The sequence below is a fragment of the Physeter macrocephalus genome, chromosome 3 (genome assembly GCF_002837175.3).
Source record: "Physeter macrocephalus isolate SW-GA chromosome 3, ASM283717v5, whole genome shotgun sequence".
Lineage (NCBI taxonomy): Eukaryota > Metazoa > Chordata > Mammalia > Artiodactyla > Physeteridae > Physeter > Physeter macrocephalus.
The window spans coordinates 21,487,020-21,504,994 of record NC_041216.1 but is presented as its reverse complement, the minus strand read 5'-3'; the positions used below and the strand labels follow the sequence as shown (position 1 = coordinate 21,504,994).

At 47.5% G+C, this 17,975-nt stretch overlaps 1 protein-coding gene across 1 annotated transcript in view; it reads right to left on the bottom strand.

The window, feature by feature from the left end:
• LOC114485979 (forkhead-associated domain-containing protein 1-like) overlaps positions 1-17,975 on the bottom strand; it is a 72,773-nt gene that overhangs the window by 21,060 nt on the left and 33,738 nt on the right. Inside the window, exons 3-5 of the mRNA XM_028488057.1 lie at positions 15,521-15,791; positions 5,520-5,629; positions 2,197-2,433 (exon numbers count right to left, since the gene is read on the bottom strand). Of these exons, the coding sequence (XP_028343858.1) occupies positions 2,197-2,433; positions 5,520-5,629; positions 15,521-15,791 (618 nt within the window). The remainder of the gene's footprint in view (positions 1-2,196; positions 2,434-5,519; positions 5,630-15,520; positions 15,792-17,975) is intronic.

The window sequence follows — 17,975 nt, the reverse complement described above, 5'->3', positions numbered from 1 at the left end:
TCCAGGATCATCTTCACTATCATTATTCTGAATTCTTTTTCTGGAAGATTGCCTATCTCCATTTCATTTAGTTGTTTTTCTGGGGTTTTATCTTGTTCTTTCATCTGGTACATAGCCCTCTGCCTTTTCCTCTTGTCTATCTTTCTGTGAATGTGGTTTTTGTTCTGCAGGCTGCAGGATTGTAGTTCTTTTTGCTTCTGCTGTCTGCCCTCTGGTGGATGAGGCTATCTAAGAGGCTTGTGGAAGTTTCCTGATGGGAGGGACTGGTGGTGGGTAGAGCTGGCTGTTGCACTGGTGGGCAGAGCTCAGCAAAACTTTAACCTGCTTGTCTGCTGATGGGTGGGTCTGGGTTCCCTCCCTGTTGGTTGTTTGGCCTGAGGCGACCCAACACTGGAGCCTACCCGGGCTCTTTGGTGGGGCTAATGGCAGACTCTGGGAGGGCTCACGCCAAGGAGTAGTTCCCAGAACGTCTGCTGCCAGTGTCCTTGTCCTCACGGTGAGACATAGCCACCCCCTGCCTCTGCAGGAGACCCTCCAACACTAGCAGGTAGGTCTGGTTCACTCACCTATGGGGTCACTGCTCCTTCCCCTGGGTCCCAATGTGCACACTATTTTGTGTGTGCCCTCCAAGAGTGGAGTCTCTGTTTCCCCCAGTCCTGCCGAAGTCCTGCAATCAATTCCCACTAGGCTTCAAAGTCAGATTCTCTAGGAATTCCTCCTCCCGTTGCCGGACCCCCAGGTTGGGAAGCCTGATGTGGGGCTCAGAACCTTCACTCCAGTGGGTGGACTTCTGTGGTATAAGTGTTCTCCAGTTTGTGAGTCACCCACGCAGCAGTTATGGGATTTGATTTTATTGTGATAGCGCCACTCCTACCGTCTCATTGCACCTTCTCCTTTGTCTTTGCATGTGGGGTGTCTTTTTTGGTGAGTTCCAGTGTCTTCCTGTTGATGATTGTTCAGCAGGTAGTTGTGATTCCGGTGTTCTCGAAAGAGGGAGTGACAGCATGTCCTTCTACTCCGCCATCTTGAACCAAATCTGACTACGGTTTTAAGCAGAATTATGCACTGACGCCAAAATTCATCAATGACCAATTGCTTTTTTATCAACTTTGTTGAGATATAATTTATGTATAAGATCAATGGCCAATTTTAAAGTAGTTCTTTAAAACTTAAAAAAAATTTTTTTTTGTTTTTTGGATTTAGTTTCAGGAGAAAGGAAGTTGACTGGTAAATCCAGACATTCTGGGTGGAGAGTTTTTGGTGAAATTCCCTATAAATGAACCAGCAGCTGCCTTCAGGGTTTGATAAAGGCCTCAGTGTTAGGAACACTGCGGGGTTCCTTCTCCCCATCTCCAGCTCTTTCTGGCTGGGTCCGGATGGGTGTGAGAAGTGGTCACTGAAGCGACAGGAGTTGGGTGGAAATGCACAGTGGGTGTGAAAGCATGAGGTGTACAAGGTGGCAGAGCTGAGCCCAAATCACATCACTGCCTCTCTCTTGCTGTGCAAGCTGTAACAAGCTCCTGGGCATCTCTGAGCCTGCCTCAGTCTCCTCATCTGTAGAATGGCATGTGTCAGAAGACTGAGGTTTAAATAGCTAATGTGGGGACTTCCCTCATGGTGCAGTGGTTAAGAATCAGCCTGCCAATGCAGGGGACATGGGTTCGAGCCCTGGTCCAGGAAGATCCCACATGCCATGGAGCAACTAAGCCTGTGGGCCGCAACTACTGAGCCTGCACTCTAGAGCCCGTGAGCCACAGCTACTGAAGCCCGCGTGCCTAGAGCCCATGCTCTGCAGCAAGAGAAGCCACCGCAATGAGAAGCCCACGCACTGCAGCGAAGAGTAGCCCCTGCTCACTCCAACTGGAGAAAGCCCGTGCACAGCAACGAAGACCCAATGCAGCCATAAATAAATAAAATAAATAAATAAATAAATATATATATATATATATAAGCTAATGCACCAAAAGCGCCTGTACCAGGGCCTGAACATGGTAGGCACTTAATCAAATCTAACATTGTTCTTTACAAGGCTAGAAACCTGCCAACCCTCCACTCCCTGGATCTGCACTTTTCTCCACCATGCTATGCTGACTGCCCATTTCTAACTACCCGGGTGGTTCCCCGCAGGCTCTACCTGAGAGCTGTCACCCTGTGTTGTGACTCCAAGGCCCCGACCCACTTGTCTGTGAGCTGTACCTGGTTTTTCAAGCTCTGGATCTCTCTCTGTCGGGCATCGTCCTCTTCATGCAGAACCTGAAACTTGGGCGGGATCACCCTCTCCTTTTGCCTGGAGGCGGCTGCTTCCAACAGCTTCTGGCTCAGGTTGGCCACTTTGTTCTGCAGGCTTGCTATCACGGTGTCTTTGTATTTGGATTCAAGTTCAAAATCCGAGAGACGGCTGACTTCTTTTCCCAGCAGCAGAATTATTTCATCCTGGGTGGAGGCCAGATGGGAAATTTACTAGGCGTGAGTCTGGGTGTAAGGCTGAGCCCATTTAAAGAAATACAGGAAAAATGTGGTATCATTCTTTGGGAAGGTGAGGGCAGGCAGGGAGGGAAAAAGCAGACTTTCAAGGGTATCTCTGTCACTTGGAAAATCTCATAGAGACAAGAATTTGGTTAAAATGATGTATTTGTATATAGACTCCTGTAATGGATGTCTATACCTCACAGGTATGGAAACTTTCCTTTCCCCAAGAATTATACTTTCATATTAAGAACAACCATCCCACTTGGGAACTTTTGTTGCTAGAAAGTTTACTTATAATATTTTCATTTATAATATTCAGCCTAGCACACTGGGGACCTAGGAAAGGTAATTAGGGAAACAAAATTCTGTTTAACCACATTCTGCCTGTAATGAGGGTTATTTTTTTTAACTTAAAACATTCTGAAATATTTGTTTTCCCTTTCCTCTCTTCTAGTACTTCCTGCCTCTTTTGGCTATTCACGTAAGAATGTTTTCCAGGTAACTGAATCTGGAAAGTAAATGAGACAGGAATGGTGATTTATTTGCGTGGGCGCATGTAAACTTTCGGCTGGAAAAACAAAATTGCTGGTAGACTTTACCCACAGGTACAATTAACCCTGTTCTCCGTCTCTCCAGTGAAAAAGCTCTGCAGCCAAAGAATTTGTTAGGTTTTCCAAAAAAGGAAAAAAAAAAAAATCCCCCAAACTTCTCACCAGAAGTTATCCATAAAATGTCAGAAAAACTGAAGAAGAAGAAAAAAAAATTCCCCAGAGGCCTTTTCCAAAGCAGCCACAGGAGGAGGTAAACGGGCAATTTCTAGGCCAGCTCATTCCCAGGGGAGCCGTCCAGTCAGCCTCACGACCTGCTAGCTCCGTGACCTGGGGAAGGACAGGGTCTCGCTCATGAGAAAGCCTGTCTGACATTAACAACTGCTGCCAGGGGTCTTCCTTTGGGTCCTTGTGAACGCTGGTGGCAAAACTTCAAGAGAGAGCATCAGACATATTCCCTACTCCTGGGCAGTTTCCCCTGTTTCACCCTGTTATGATCAGCCAGGTGCTTATTCATTTTTCATGCAACAAACATTCATCGGGCAGCAACTAAGTGCCAGGCCCCGTGCCAGTGCTGGAATATAAGAAGTTTGCAGAGGGCAGCGGACAGCTGTGGGTTCTGCTTTCTTGGTAAGGGCCCCCTTGCCCTTCTTGGAGGGAGCGTTCCTCCTTCCATGTGGTCTGGGTAGGACTGTCAGTCATGTGCCCTGCTCCTTCCTGTCCCACCTCCCCGTGCGCATGTGGCCCAAGCTGGTCAATCAGAGATTTCACGCATCGATTACAGAGGGAGAGGATCTTGCCTCCTTTTGGATCATAAACTTTAAATATGTAGGCTTGTTTGCCCGAGTTTGTCTTTTCTAACACGCAAAGCCAGCCTTATGTAGAAAGCCAGACTCTGGGGGAAACAGAGGGGAGAGATTAGTAGTGGGGAGGTGTTCTGATGACATCATTCAAGCTCCTGGATCTAGCCATGCCTGAAGCTAGTGGCCCTATAAATTTTCCAATAAGATGAGCTAATAAATGCTCCCCCTCAAGCTAATTTGTTTACTGTCACTTGAAGGAGTCCTGGCAAGTCAGGGTATAAATGGAAAAAGTTATTTCTATTATAAATAGAAAAAATTATAAATGGCTTATAAAAATTTTTCTAAAAATAGAAAAAATTATAGTGGTTGCACTATATTTCCAAGTTAAAATTGAGGCAGGTTGAAAAATGGCTACAAATACTTTGCAGCTTTGCCAGCCTGTCTATTTCCCCACCCTCTAGTCTGCGCTGGCCCCGTGACTTGCTTTAACCAACGGAATGGAGTGGAAGTGAGGCTGCATGATCTCCAGGCAAGTTCTTACAGGCTGTGCAGCTTCTGCTCTGGCCCCCTGGGAACCCTGAGACCACCATGCTGCTATGATGAAAATCCACATGCAGAAAGGGGCCCACCAGTCCAGGCATCCTGGCTGAGGCCCCAGATGTGGGAAGGAGGCCACTGGAGACCACCAGCCTGGCCAAGCCACCGGCTGACTGAGGCCGCATGAGTGAGGCCAGGGGATGCAAGCAAAGGAACCTTCCAGGTCAACCCATAGATTCTGGGGAATAATGAATTGCTGTTTTAAGCCACTAAGTTTTGGGGTGGCTTGTTACACAGTGATAAATACAGAATCTGAGCGTGGCTTCTTGCCTTTCTGCAACAGTTTTCAGAGCCTGGTCCCAGGACGCCTGAGTTGGAACCCCCTGCCTCCTGAAGTTTTGGATTTCCGTGTCCGACAAGAACCCCAGGTAGCTTTGCTCCTCACAAAGTCCGAGAATTGCTGCGGGAGCAGGCCCTGGTCCTTAAGGAAAGCGGGATATTATAGACTGCTTCTTTTGGAGTAACTTTCAGGTCATGTCTAAGCAGGGAGAAATTGACCAGGGCCCTTCCCAGGATGGCTTGAATCCACCTGTTCTGCTCGCATCCCTGCTTTAAACCTCTCTGGTTCTTTAACGAGTCTCTCTGCCCAGGCCTCCCTGACTTCAGTGCTCGCTTCCTCCTGCTAGGAATGTGTTTTTGCATCACCGTTCCATCACTCAAGGTTGACCCAGTGATTACTGTGTGGGAGTTAGAAGTACCCGCTGAGAAGTTAGCCAGACCTAGGTTTGAATCCTAACACTGCTCCTTGCACTGGGCAACCTTGAACACATTACTTAACCTCTCTGAGCTTCAGTTTCCTCATCTGCAAAGTGACGGTGATCAAATCTATTTTGAAGATGGTGAAGATTAACGAGCTAATAAATGTCAAGTGCACAGGACATGGCCCAGCACACAGTAGGTGCTCAGTACCTTGTAGTCGTAGATGTTATTTGGGATAAAATGAGCAGTGGCCAAACCCGGCTGAATGTCTTGGGAGGAAGAGGTGGTTTCTTGGAAGTAGGAAAAAGGGGCAGTCCTTGAGACACAGAGGACAGGAGGCGGTGGCAATCTCTCCATGGTCCGTCTTGCTGCTGTAGCTGTGTCCTTCCCCGAGACCCCTCACCTTATCGTGCTGGGCCAGGTCCTGGTCCACAAAAATTTCTCTGGAGGACCCTGCGCCAGGAATTTCCTCGGCCACTGATTGTTCCGACAGTTCCACGGCGTTGGTCCACACTAACACACAAGGTCGACAGAGAATGCAGAGGAGACTGTGAGTTTCCCCAAAGTCTTAAAGAATATTTTCAGATTAACCTTCACATTCATGAGACTTATGCAGTGAAAGCATTACAGGAGTACTGGAAAGGGTAAGAGCTGCCTCATTTCTCTTCCCCAGCGTTAACTGCACTGATGCACTGTGATGTGTCTCTTTCCAGACTTTTTTCTATGCTGCATAAGAGCTGATGACCTTGGGCAAGTCATTTACTCTCTCTAAGCCTTTGTTTCCACATATATAATTTAGGATCACTGATAGTCTCTGCTATAAAGGGCTATCTGGAGATTAAATAATGACATAGAGCAGGGGTTGGCAAACTATGGCCCTGTGGCCAAATCTGGCCTTCGGCCTATTTTTGTAAATAAAGTTTTATTGCAACACAGCCACAGTGATTCATTTACATATTATTTACGGCTGCTTCCCAGCTACAAAGGCAGAGCTGAGTAGTTGCAGCAGAGACCACGTGACCCACAAATCCTAAAGTATTTACTATCTGGCTCTTTACAGGAAAAGTTTGCTGACCCCTCATGTAGAGCATTTAGCACTAAACGTTAGCTATATATTTTTTTATCGCAGTCGTATCTTTTCAAAAAACAAAAATGGATTTACATGACAGAGATTCTTCTCCAGCTTACTTTTCGGCTAACAATATCAAAAACATCTTCCCATGTCAGTATTGGCAGCTGTACTGGGTTCTTTTCAATGGCAGCATTGTGGTCCACTGTACGAGTGTGCCAAACGTATTTAACTAGAATCCACTTGATAGACATTTAAGCTTTCCTAATTTTTTTCTTATTAACCCCAATATTACAAGGGCTGTTTAGATGACTTTCGGGGGGGTATGGCATTATGTGTGGGGGCCCCACTCTGTATCACATCAGACATCTCGCAATTCACCCACATCAACACTGAGTACATTTTTTTTTTTTTTATTGGTGTAGAAACTTTTGTAAAGATTTCTATAATTCTGCTTGTGAGATCACTTGGGCCCAAGCAGCGTATTATAAATTTCCAAGTGACTATGGTTTCTGGACAGTCACTGCACATTCTTATCTTCTTGTGAAGTGAGAAACTGAACAAATTGTCAAAGGTGATGAAACTTTCATGAGTCTTAACATTAATGATGAATGAAGCACGCACCGTCATGTTTGTGGACGTTCATTCAATCATTTATTCATTTTGCTTCTGCGTTTTTTTATTTATGCATTTTAGAGTCAAAGATTCCTGCCCCCCAGCCAGGTCTTAAACCTGTTTGTGGACCCCAGAACCTCTAGTGGACATAGCTGATGGCCTGTGGTGCCCGGAGAATGCACAGCCTTGCGTGTTGAATGAGCAGCCCTGGCCACAGTGTTTCCTGGGTCGCGAGGAACAGACGGGCCTGGAACTTCAGCAGCTGCCCATTTTCTCTCCCTCCACCTCCCCAACTAGGTCCATGATTAGAAAACTTTTATTTGAAGCTCACTGCCCCCATCTGACCCTCTTGGATCCTGAGCAGCTAAGTCCTAACTGACTACAGCAGCAGTGCCTGATAGAGAAATAATGCGAGCTACAGAATGCAGTTTTCAATTTTCTAGTAGTCGCGTTAAAAAGGTAAACAGAAGAGATGAATTTTTTAATGATAAATTTTATCTAACCCAATACATTAAAAAAATATCATTTCAACACGTCATCGTGTTGAATATGGAGATATTTTATATTTTTTATTCTTTTATATTTATTTATTCTTTTATATTCTTTTTCTTCGAGGTATGAAGCCTTTGAAATCTGGGGTTTATTTTACACTGATGGCACATCTCAACTTGGAAACTGAATTTTCAGGAGGAAGACTTGATCTGTTTTCAGATTCCACAAAAACTTAGAGTCGAAAAAGTCGATTCACCAACTCAAAATGTTCCAGACAGACTTCGACCCTTTCAATAACTGCATCAAATACCAGTTTTTAAATTTAAATGAATTAAAATTAAACGTTTGGTTCCTCAGTCGCACGGGCCACGTTTCAGATGCTCAGCAGCCACTGCGGCTGGTGCTGCCGTAGCAGAAAGCACAGAACCAGAAGAGTTTCCCCTTGTTCCCCTCCTTCCTGACCTAACACCTCCTTTCCTGCCAACATCTATAACTGGGTTAGGAAAAAAAAGGAATAGAGAAAAGAGATTTAAAAAAAATCCTCTTCTGGTGCAGGCTTGACTATAACATGCAGCCTAATTCTGGGGGAGGTCCCTGTGGTGCATCAAGGATTGTCACAGGCCTGTGGCTTAGTTTCTAAATATTCAGCATAGTCTGTTTTTTTTTTTTGCGGTACGCGGGCCTCTCACTGTTGTGGCCTCTCCCGTTGCGGAGCACAGGCTCCGGACGCGCAGGCCCAGCGGCCATGGCTCACGGGCCTAGCCGCTCCACGGCATGTGGGATCTTCCCGGACCGGGGCACGAACCCGCGTCCCCCGCATCGGCAGGCGGCCGCTCCACGGCATGTGGGATCTCCCCGGACCGGGGCACGAACCCGCGTCCCCCGCATCGGCAGGCGGACTCTCAACCACTGTGCCACCAGGGAAGCCCCAGCATAGTCTGTTTGATGCTACATGTGTGCCGGTCATTTAATTTTCAGGCTGGGGCAGTCAGTTGCCAGAATCTGCGGTCCCCAGGCCTGGTGTGGCCGGGCACTATTACATCAGACAGGCTACTGTCCAGAGGCAGCTGTGACTCCTAAAGTTTTCCTGGTTAGCAAACTGAAGGCCAGAAATGGGTTCTTATTGGTAAAAGGGTGGCCTCTTACCTGGTATGCTGAATGCTAGAAATCGGCTCCCAGTGGAGGAAGGTACTGCCTGGCCTGTGTCCCCAGGGAGGGCCCCGGGGTCTGACCCTAACTGGGCCCCTGTCCAGTCTCAGCTTAGAGCTCCGGCGTCTGATGCCATCTCTAGGGGTGACTCCGGCTGCTTCTGCGACCCTGTCATGGCTGTCTTGAGGGACCCTTCCCTGCAAGGTGATGGCCGGAGGGGGGACTTCATCAAGCCTACAGAATAGGCTGCTCGATGGGGTCCCTTTACTGGGGAAGGTGTGTTTACTGAAAGTCTTTGTGGGGCTAGAATTTGCTCTGAGACTCGCTTTCCTTACACCCAGGCAGGGAGGTGCTGGAGCAGTTACCCCTCACCCGCCCCAAACTTCTTTACCGGCTACTGTTATTTATCAAAAAGAACCTAAGGGCCATGTATGACCAAATCGGCTTAACTCTAGCTGCTGGATCCTTCGGAGGTCCCAGTGGGGAGAAGTCCCAGAGAGGGTCGGGAGGGCTGGGGAGGTGGGACGGCAGATACGGGGACACAGGCACTTTAAGAATTTTTGGGCCTGAGCTGTTGGCCTAACGGCAGGGAAGTTACTTTAATATTTTAACAACCCCCAGCTGTCCTGGTGCTCTCCAATAATCACCAGTCTGCAGCAGGGGCAGTATGTGTGCACCTTAACTGTGTCTTTAAGACACTGCTACAGGACTTCCCTGGTGGCGCAGTGGTTGAGAGTCCGCCTGCCGATGCATGGCCGCTGAGCCTGCGCGTCCGGAGCCTGCGCTCCGCAGCGGGAGAAGCCCCAACAGTGAGAGGCCCGCGTACCACAAAAAAAAAAAAAAAAAAAGACACTGCTACACATTGTAAGTTGTAAATAAAAGTTAAATAACAATCATGGTTAGGTAATAACTTTCTTTTAAAAACCCACATTTGTTTATTTATTTTTGGCTGTGTTGGGTCTTCGTTTCTGTGCGAGGGCTTCCTCTAGTTGTGGCGAGCGGGGGCCACTCTTCATAGCGGTGCGTGGGCCTCTTACTATCGCGGTAGAGTCAAGGGATGAACCTAGGTTTGTTGGATTCAGAGCCTATGCTTTTAACCACTATGCAGTAAATGTATTGAAGTGGGAAGATGTTTATGATATATTATTGAATTTTAAAAATCAGGTAGGGAATTCCTTGGCAGTCCAGTGGTTAGGATTCTGTGCTTCCACTGCAAGGGGCACAGGTTCCACCCCTGGCTGGGGAACAAAGATCCCGCAAGCTGAGCGGCACGGCCAAAAAAAAAAAAGGAGGGTTACCTATGTTAGGTTCATATGATCCCATTACTGGGAAAATATATATATATATATATATATATATATATATATATATATATGAATCAAGATGCTATTTTAATAAATCACTCCACATATTTTCTTTTCTCAGTAATTCTTCCCCATCTCCCATGAGCTCTTGCCGTTAAGATTTGGCCTTGGAGCAGATGTTTTATTGCCTAGTGGAAAAGGAAGGATGAGTATTAACTAGAACAGGGTGATTTTGCCCCCGGGCAAAATGACGTTTTGATTTTTGGCAATGTCTGGAGACATTTTTGAGTACCACAGTTAGGGGGTGGTGGTGGTGGTGTTGCTACTGGTATCTCTAGTGGGTAGGAGTCATGGATGCTGCTAAACATTCTACAGTGGACAGGACAGATCCCACAACAAGGAGTTATCCGGCCCCACGTGTCACTGTGCCAAGATTGAGAAACCCTGACCTGACCTGCAATAAGTAAGTCCTTGGTTTTGGGTTTTCAAATAGAATTTTTCAAGTCTAAAGCAAGGTGACAGTCTAACAGTAAACCAATTTAATTTGAAGAGCCCAGCTTTGCTAAGAGAGGAAAGAGCTTTCTCGGAACCCTCAAAAATAGGTGTTTTCTGTCAAGAGTCAGCATGGAGGACTGGAGCACAGAGTTTTCTCCAAAGCGTGGAGTAGAGAGGCCCAGGCAGAAAGGAACTCCCCATCACACAGGAAGATGAAAGTCCTGTTCTGAGGATGGGGAGAGAGTCAGGGGAATGAGGGCAAAAGTTTGGAAATATGAGACCTGGCTGGGAGGCTGAGGAGATAGAGCCCGGATAGATGATGTGAGGCCCTCTAAGCCATATGACTCATCCTTCATTTCTCCAGGGGGAATGCAAGTCCTTTAGAGAAGCCCCAAGTTCAACATGGCACTGGAGAAACCGGTGATTACAGTGGAAAAATTTAAATGGTGGAGTGAAAAAAAGAAAAGAAAAGAAACAGCCCATGTGCCATGTGTCCAAAGGATGCATTGAAAAAAAAAACAACCCTGTATATATGTTCATAAAACAGAACATGATCCATACAACAAAATGAATGAATCTCAGAAATACTATGCTGAGTGAAAAAAGCCTTCCACAAAGGAACATGTACTACATGGTTCTGTGTACTTGAGATTCTAGAACAGGAATATCTAATCCATGGTGGGAAAAGAATTCAGAAGAGTGGTGGCCTCTGGGGCCTGGGGTTGGGAATTGACTGGGGAGGGTCATGAGGGAACTTTCTGGGGTGATGGTAATGTTCTATATCTTGATAGGAATTCGAGTTACATAGGTGTACACGACCATCAAAACTCAATGAGCACACTCAAGATCTATACCTTTCACGGTGTGGTAGCCAGTCTCCAAGATGGCCCCACTGATTCTTGTCTCCTGGTATTCAGACCCTTGCATCATCCTCTCCAATACTGGATGGACTTTATATTAGTTAGCTTGGGCTGCCATAACAAAACACCACACGAGGTCTTGACAAAAGAAATTCATTTTCTCACAGTTCTGGAGGCCGGAAGTCCAAGATCGAGGTGTGGGCAGGGTTAGGCCTCTTTCCTTGGCTTGCAGACGGCCGCCTTCCTGCTGTGTCCTCACATGGCCTTTTCTCTGTGCACGTGCATCCCTGGCATCTCTCTCTCTCTTCTTACAAGGACACCAGTCCTTGGATTAGGGCCCACCCAATCATCTCATTTTAACTTACTCATCTATTTAAATACACTATCTCCAAATATAGTCACATTCTGTGATATTGGGATTGAGGCCTCAGCATATGAATTTTGGGGGAATGCAATTCAGTCCATAACAAAGCTTATCTATGTAACCAAGGATATTGCAGAAATGGCAGAATTTGATTCCTGAGGTTAGATCATAAAAGACATTGCAGCTTCTGCCTCACTCTCTAGGACCACCTTGTCTGGAGGAGCCGGCAGCCATGTCATGAGGATACTCAAGCAACTTATGGAGAGGTCCACTTAGTGAAGAACTGAGGCCTCTTACCAAAAGCCATGTGAGTGAACCACCCTAGAGATGGGTCCTCCAGCCCCAGGCAAGCCTCCAGATGACCGCAGCCCCAGCCAACACCATTACTGCAACCTCATGAAAAATCCTGAGCAAGAATCACCCAGCTAAGCCATTCCCGAATTCCTGACTCAGAGAAACTATGAGATAATAAATGTTTACTGTTGTTTTAGGCCATTACATCCTGCAGTAATTTGTTATGCAGCAATAAGTAGCAAGTACAGGTTTTGGCACCAGGAGTGGTGCAAAATTTAACAAAAACCCTAAAACGTGGAGTGGTTTGGGATGGAACGATGTTCAGAAGCTGGAGGACTTTTGCCAAGAGTCTTTGAGAAAGCCTGAATAGTCTTAGTAGAAGCCCGATGGCCTTTGAGGAGGCAGTGAGGGAAGGTTTCCAGGAATGTGAGGAAAATGTTACCGGGGTTAAGGGATCCTTGTTAGGTGGTGGCAGAAGGTTTCATAACACGTTGCCTGTGGTCATGAGGAAGGTAGAAAATGTTCGTGATGAGGCTGAGTGGTCAAGCTAAAGAGAGTCCCAGACAGAGTCTTGGAAGGTGCTGCCTGGTTACTTCTTGCTACTTATAGTGAAATGTGAATGTTATAGTGAATGTTAAAGGAAGGGCTGTTAAACCAGGGCAATGTTCTGGGCTTGAAAATTCCCTGCCTCTCCAGGTGGCAAATGAAATGCAAGAAACAGGTTCTGGGCAAAGATCAAGTCAAGGGCGCTCTCAGGAAAACACAGTCTAGAGAAGAAGCTGAGGGTGTGGCTGTAAAATCCTTTGTTAAGAATACAGATCCAGGGCAGTGTCCAAGGGAACCCTTCGGTCAAAGAACTGGGCTTCTAAGAAGCTTCTGTCCTTTGTCAGTCTTTGCAGAAACCCACGGTGGAAGGGCTTGTGTCAAAAAACACCTGTGGGCGTGGGTTTTGCCTAATAGGATGAACCCCAATAAGAAGCACTGCCAACTCAGACTGACAGAGACCCATAAAAGTAAAAGAAGCGTCTGGCCCCAAGCTTCTACAGGCAGGAAGCAGGCTATAAAACTATGCAGCTGCATACATGTGATACCTTTCAGAGGAAAGGAAGGATGACTCAGAAGGTGGAACTCAGGGACCAGGGGGCAGAGCCAAGAGCCCTGGAAAGTCATTTCTGGGCGAGAGTTGGACTCAAGCCCAATCAAGGAACTGCCAATATTTTCCCAGCTGGATTTCAGAACTGCTTTGGGCCAGTGACTCCTGTGTGTTTCCTGGTTTTCTTCTTTTGGAACAAGAGGAGTGTATGTAGCAGTTATGCTATGTCTGTCCCACCAACGTATGCTGGGTGTGTGAGGGACAGACACTTTGTTCATAGGTCTTCAGATTTCTGGAAGTAGTACTTGATGAGCTGAACTTAAGGAACTACACCCATGAGCCCCATCTGTACCTGGACTTGATTTAGATGAGATTCTGGAATTTGAGCTGATGCTGTTAATGGGGTGTGATTCTGGGGGGCCTCGGGAGAGAGGAGGAGGAGCGTGAATTATTGAGGACCCGAGGGCAGGCTGTGGTAGCCAGCCTCCAAGATGACTGCTGATGACCCCCGCCTCCTCGTCTTCAGGCCCATGTGTAGTCTTCTCCCACACTGGAGGGTGATGCCCTGGTAACCAGCAGGACATTGCAGCAATGACAGAGCATGACTTCTGAGGCTTAGTCACAAGGGATGTTGCAATTTCCATCTTGCTCTCCAGGATCACTTGCTCAGGAGGAGCGGCTGCCGTGTCATGAGAACCCTGGAGCCACTCTCTGGGGAGGCCCATGTGGTGAGGAACCGGGGCCTCCTGCTGACAGCTGTGTGAGCACGCCGTCTTGGAAGTGGATCCTCTGGCCCAGGCCAAGCCTTCAGATGACTGCAGCCTTACGAGGGAGCCTGAGCCACAGCCGTCCTGCGGAGCTGCTCCCAAATTCCTGACCCACAGAAACCGTATAGATGATAACACATGTTTGATTTTTGCTTTAGGCTGCTAAGTTTGGGGAGAATTTGTTAAGCAATCACGATAACTAATACACATTGTGTGTTAATTTTACATGAAGGAGACAAAAAATGCTGAATTCTAGTTAATGGTATATGTGCTAAAACATTTAGGGGGAGGACTACAGATGTGTGCTATTTATTTTGAAATGCATCAAAAAATAAGGTGGATTAATGCAGGACAAGAAGGATGGGTAGACAGAAGTGTAATAAAGAGTACAGCAAAGTGTTAGCGGTAGAATTAGGAGGAGAGCTGTTCCCTGTAAAATTCTTTTTGCTTTGCCGTATGTTTGAAAGTTTTCACATGAAAATGCTGGGCGGAAATGGCTGAGTAATTTCTTAACTTGGGTGGTAGGTACATGAGCGTTCCTTAGATGATGATGAGGATGCTGTAAACTGCAGAGATGCCTTTCATTTGCTCCTTAGTCTGTATATTTCAGCATAATAACTATCGTTTGAATGGCTGAGGAGGTGACTAGGTGAGTGGTCCTGAGTGAGACCAGGGAAGGGTGTGGAGGCATCGAGAGACCTGGGGACGCAGAGGGGTCTGGGGCTGGGACTCAGGAGACAGAGAATGGGACCTTCACGCCAGTGGCCACAGAAGAAACCTGGGAATCATGCCAGGGACTAAGTCGACCCAGCTACTCTGCCAGTAAGGCTGGCGAGGCCGAGAGGATGGTGACAGACAGGAAGTCTCCTCCCCAAATGCCATGAGGCCTTCTTGGGGGGAGGCGGGGAGAAGGAAACCCTGATGGCTGTGTGTCCCCAAAGTGACCAGGCTGTGAGTGACAGTCACTGAGATAACCAGCCTTACATTTGACTGAAAAGCGTTAGATTAGATTAGATTGAATATATCACCTCCAGAGAAGTAATTTTCTCCATAAGCCTCAGTCTCCTCTAACCTGTAAAATGGTAATAAAATATTTAAAAACCTCCTAAGGCAAGAGGGATTTCAGTTACCAATATGTCTGTACATCTGAGTTGAAGTATATAAATTTAGATTCTGATACACATTCATATATATTCGTATATACGTACACACACACACACACACACACACACACACACACACACACACACACACTCACCACAGAGGTACTGACGTGTGCAGACGGGCAGAGCACAGTCTTGGAGTTTGTGCCAAAAAGTCAACAGGGAGAATTCCGGTGATAAGGGTGACAGCTTATCTTTTACTGTTTTCTAACTTTCTGCTTATCCCAATTTTTTCACAATTGATTATGTTCTACTTCAGAATCAGAGAACATAAGCAAAAGCCAGAGAAAGACAAATATCATACAATATCGCTTATATGTGGACTCTAAAAAAGGGTACAAATGAACTTATCTACAAAACAGAGATAGAGTTACAGATGTAGAAAATAAATTTTTGGTTACCGGGAATAAGAGGGGGGAGGGATAAACTGGAAGAGAGGGATTGACATACACACTACTATATATAAAGTAGATAACTAATAAGGACCTACTGGATAGCACAGGGAACTCTCCTCAATGCTCTGTAATGGCCTATATGGGAAAAGAATCTAAAAAAGAGTGGATACATGTATATGTTTAACAGATTCAGTTTGCTGCATACCTGAAACTAACACAACACTGTAAATCAACTGTACCTCAATAAAAATTAAAAAAAAAAAAAAAGGGAAAGCAGAAACCGAGACCCATCCTCCTAGCCAGAAGCCCATCCCCTAAGCCGCCATGGAAGCACCCATGAGTACCTTGCTTGATGATGGGAACCCTGTGGGCGGCTCTGTCCACCACGAAGGAGAACATCTTCCCTCTGGCACTCACGGGCCGCTTGTGGGAGGCAGGTGGGACCATGGGGGGCCCGGGGAACTCCTGGGACCAGCTCCTCTGCACTGGCGCTGGCCAGATGGCCGGGTGGAAGGGGGTCTGTGGTGGTGAGGGTGACTGGTTCGGTTGCTGGGTGGCCTGAGGTGGCTGTGGCCTTGGCCAAGGTGCTGGGCCCCTCACCCATGGGAAGGAGACCTGCAGGGGCAGACAAGAGGGTCAGGGGAGGTTACGAGCAGCTGGGGTGGTCTTCACCCTTCTGTCCCGGCGACACAATTGCTGCCCTAGATTTCAGCGTATAAGCCACTTCTCCCAGGAAGCCCTCCCAGATTCTCCCCAAATTTGGGATGGTGGTCCCCACCATGGGTCACCTTGCACACTATCGCACCACCATTTATTGGGTGCAGCCTTCGTGCCAGGCACCCAGTCAAGAGATTCGCATGCATTACCTCATTTAATACCCCTGATGCTCTGTGATGAGCCCGAGGCTGAACAAGACCTAGTGACTTTCCCAGGATCACAGATTTGGCAGTGAGTGTCTGAGCTGGTAGAATGCCACCTCTGAGCTCTGAGAGGGTGAGAGCTTTTTGTCTACCTTGCTCACCACCGTTTCCTCAGCTCCTAGAATAAACCCTTGGCACACACAGAGTAGGTCCTTAAATACTGGTTGAAAGAATGAATGAACACATCTCCGAGATTCAAGCCCAGCTCTCCAGGACACACACGTCCACACTGTGTGTCTCTCTGGCACTCCTACTCCATCTGTTCCCGGAAGCCGAGGGCTCTGGGGTGGCAGGCACCCCAGCTGGCTCGCACCCCAGCTGGCTCGCACCCCAACTGGCTCGTTAACCTGTGATCCTCAACATCTGCCACATCTGATTCTTGGCAGACGCTCCATAAATATCTACGGAGGGAACCTTTTTTCATCTGACCCAGCGGAAGATGTCTGTAGCTACTTTCAACAGACAGCACATCAAAATCCACCTAAACCGGGACAAGCAAATGCTGAGAGGTGCTGACACCTGGCTTTGTCTTGGTTAATGCTGTTGTGGCCGTCCCTCCCCGTGCCTAGAGGTTAAACCGCGACATCGTGAATGCTACCATTTATTGTAATTACTCACCTATTTCTCACAACAGCCCTGCAGGGGAGGAGCTCTCCTTATTCCTAGCTTGCAAATGAGGCTTGGAGAGGTTAAGGAATTCACCAAGCTCAGGTGGTGGTGGAGAGCGTGGTGGGACTGGGGTCTGGAAAGCTCTTTCCCTCTCTGTCTCTCTCTCCCTTCTCTGCCACCCCCCTCCCGCCCCCAGTCTCTTGGCAGAAAAAAACACACTTTTCAAGTAAGAAGCTAAGTTCAAAGGTTTGCCGCCTGTGGCGGGTCACGTTTCTCTTTCTGCAGACTGGAGACACATAATGAGAAACAGGACAGAATGCTTCCGAAATAGGAGCACTGGCAGACAGAACTTCCTATAGCTCCAGCTGGATTGTATTCAGGAGGAAGGTTCTCCACTGACTCAGGTTCCCAAGCCAGTCTTTTAGCTACAGTCTTTCCCAGCCAAGTCAAGAATCCGGTGAATTCTCCTGAAGACTTCTTTGGAGTCAAGGAGAACACTGTTCGGGAAAATCAAACTCCAATTGCCTGGCGACACCTGGCCCAGCATTTGTGATGACACTGGCCCCGTTGAAACCTGTTTCAGGAACGGACTTGGCAGTGTTCCAGAACTCTGTTGCCTTCTGTGAAGATTCGAATTCCTCTCCACTGTGGGCACCTCGGTCTCCACCTAAGCTTTCTTCCTTTCTCTCCTTTCAGAAGCCGAGGTGTCCTGCTCCTGCCTCACACTAACTTCTCCATCCATCCTATCCCTTCCCGTCCTCTCCTCTGGGGCTGTCTTGCCTCAGTCATTCCTATAACCTTTCCTCATCGATTTAATAAAGATTTATCGAATGAAAGGGCTGAAGGCGGGAAGGGGGAAATTTGAATATGTTTTACCCCCGCCTGCTAGAAAACAAATCTAGAGACCACGGGTAGGGTGGAGGAATTCCCTTTTGTGCTGGGTGGGATGCTCGGGTAGATGTGCCTCACTGCCCACGAACGGCCAGGGTGCTAAAGGGAGTGGTCATACCTCATGCCTCAAGTGGTCCACTGCTGTAATGGACAGGCCACAACCCACCCGGCTCTTCTGGAAATTCCAGGACTCTCCCTCCCAATCTGTCGGCCCATTGCTGTGGGTGGGCCTAAGCAATCAGCCAATCACACTCCCTGGCCATATTGATTGGTTCAGCGGTGGGGCAAGTGATCCAATCAGAGCCACGGAGACCCAAGAAGACTTGGCTGGACACCAGGATCTGGAGTGACCTGGTGGGACTTCAGAATGCAGCCAGCG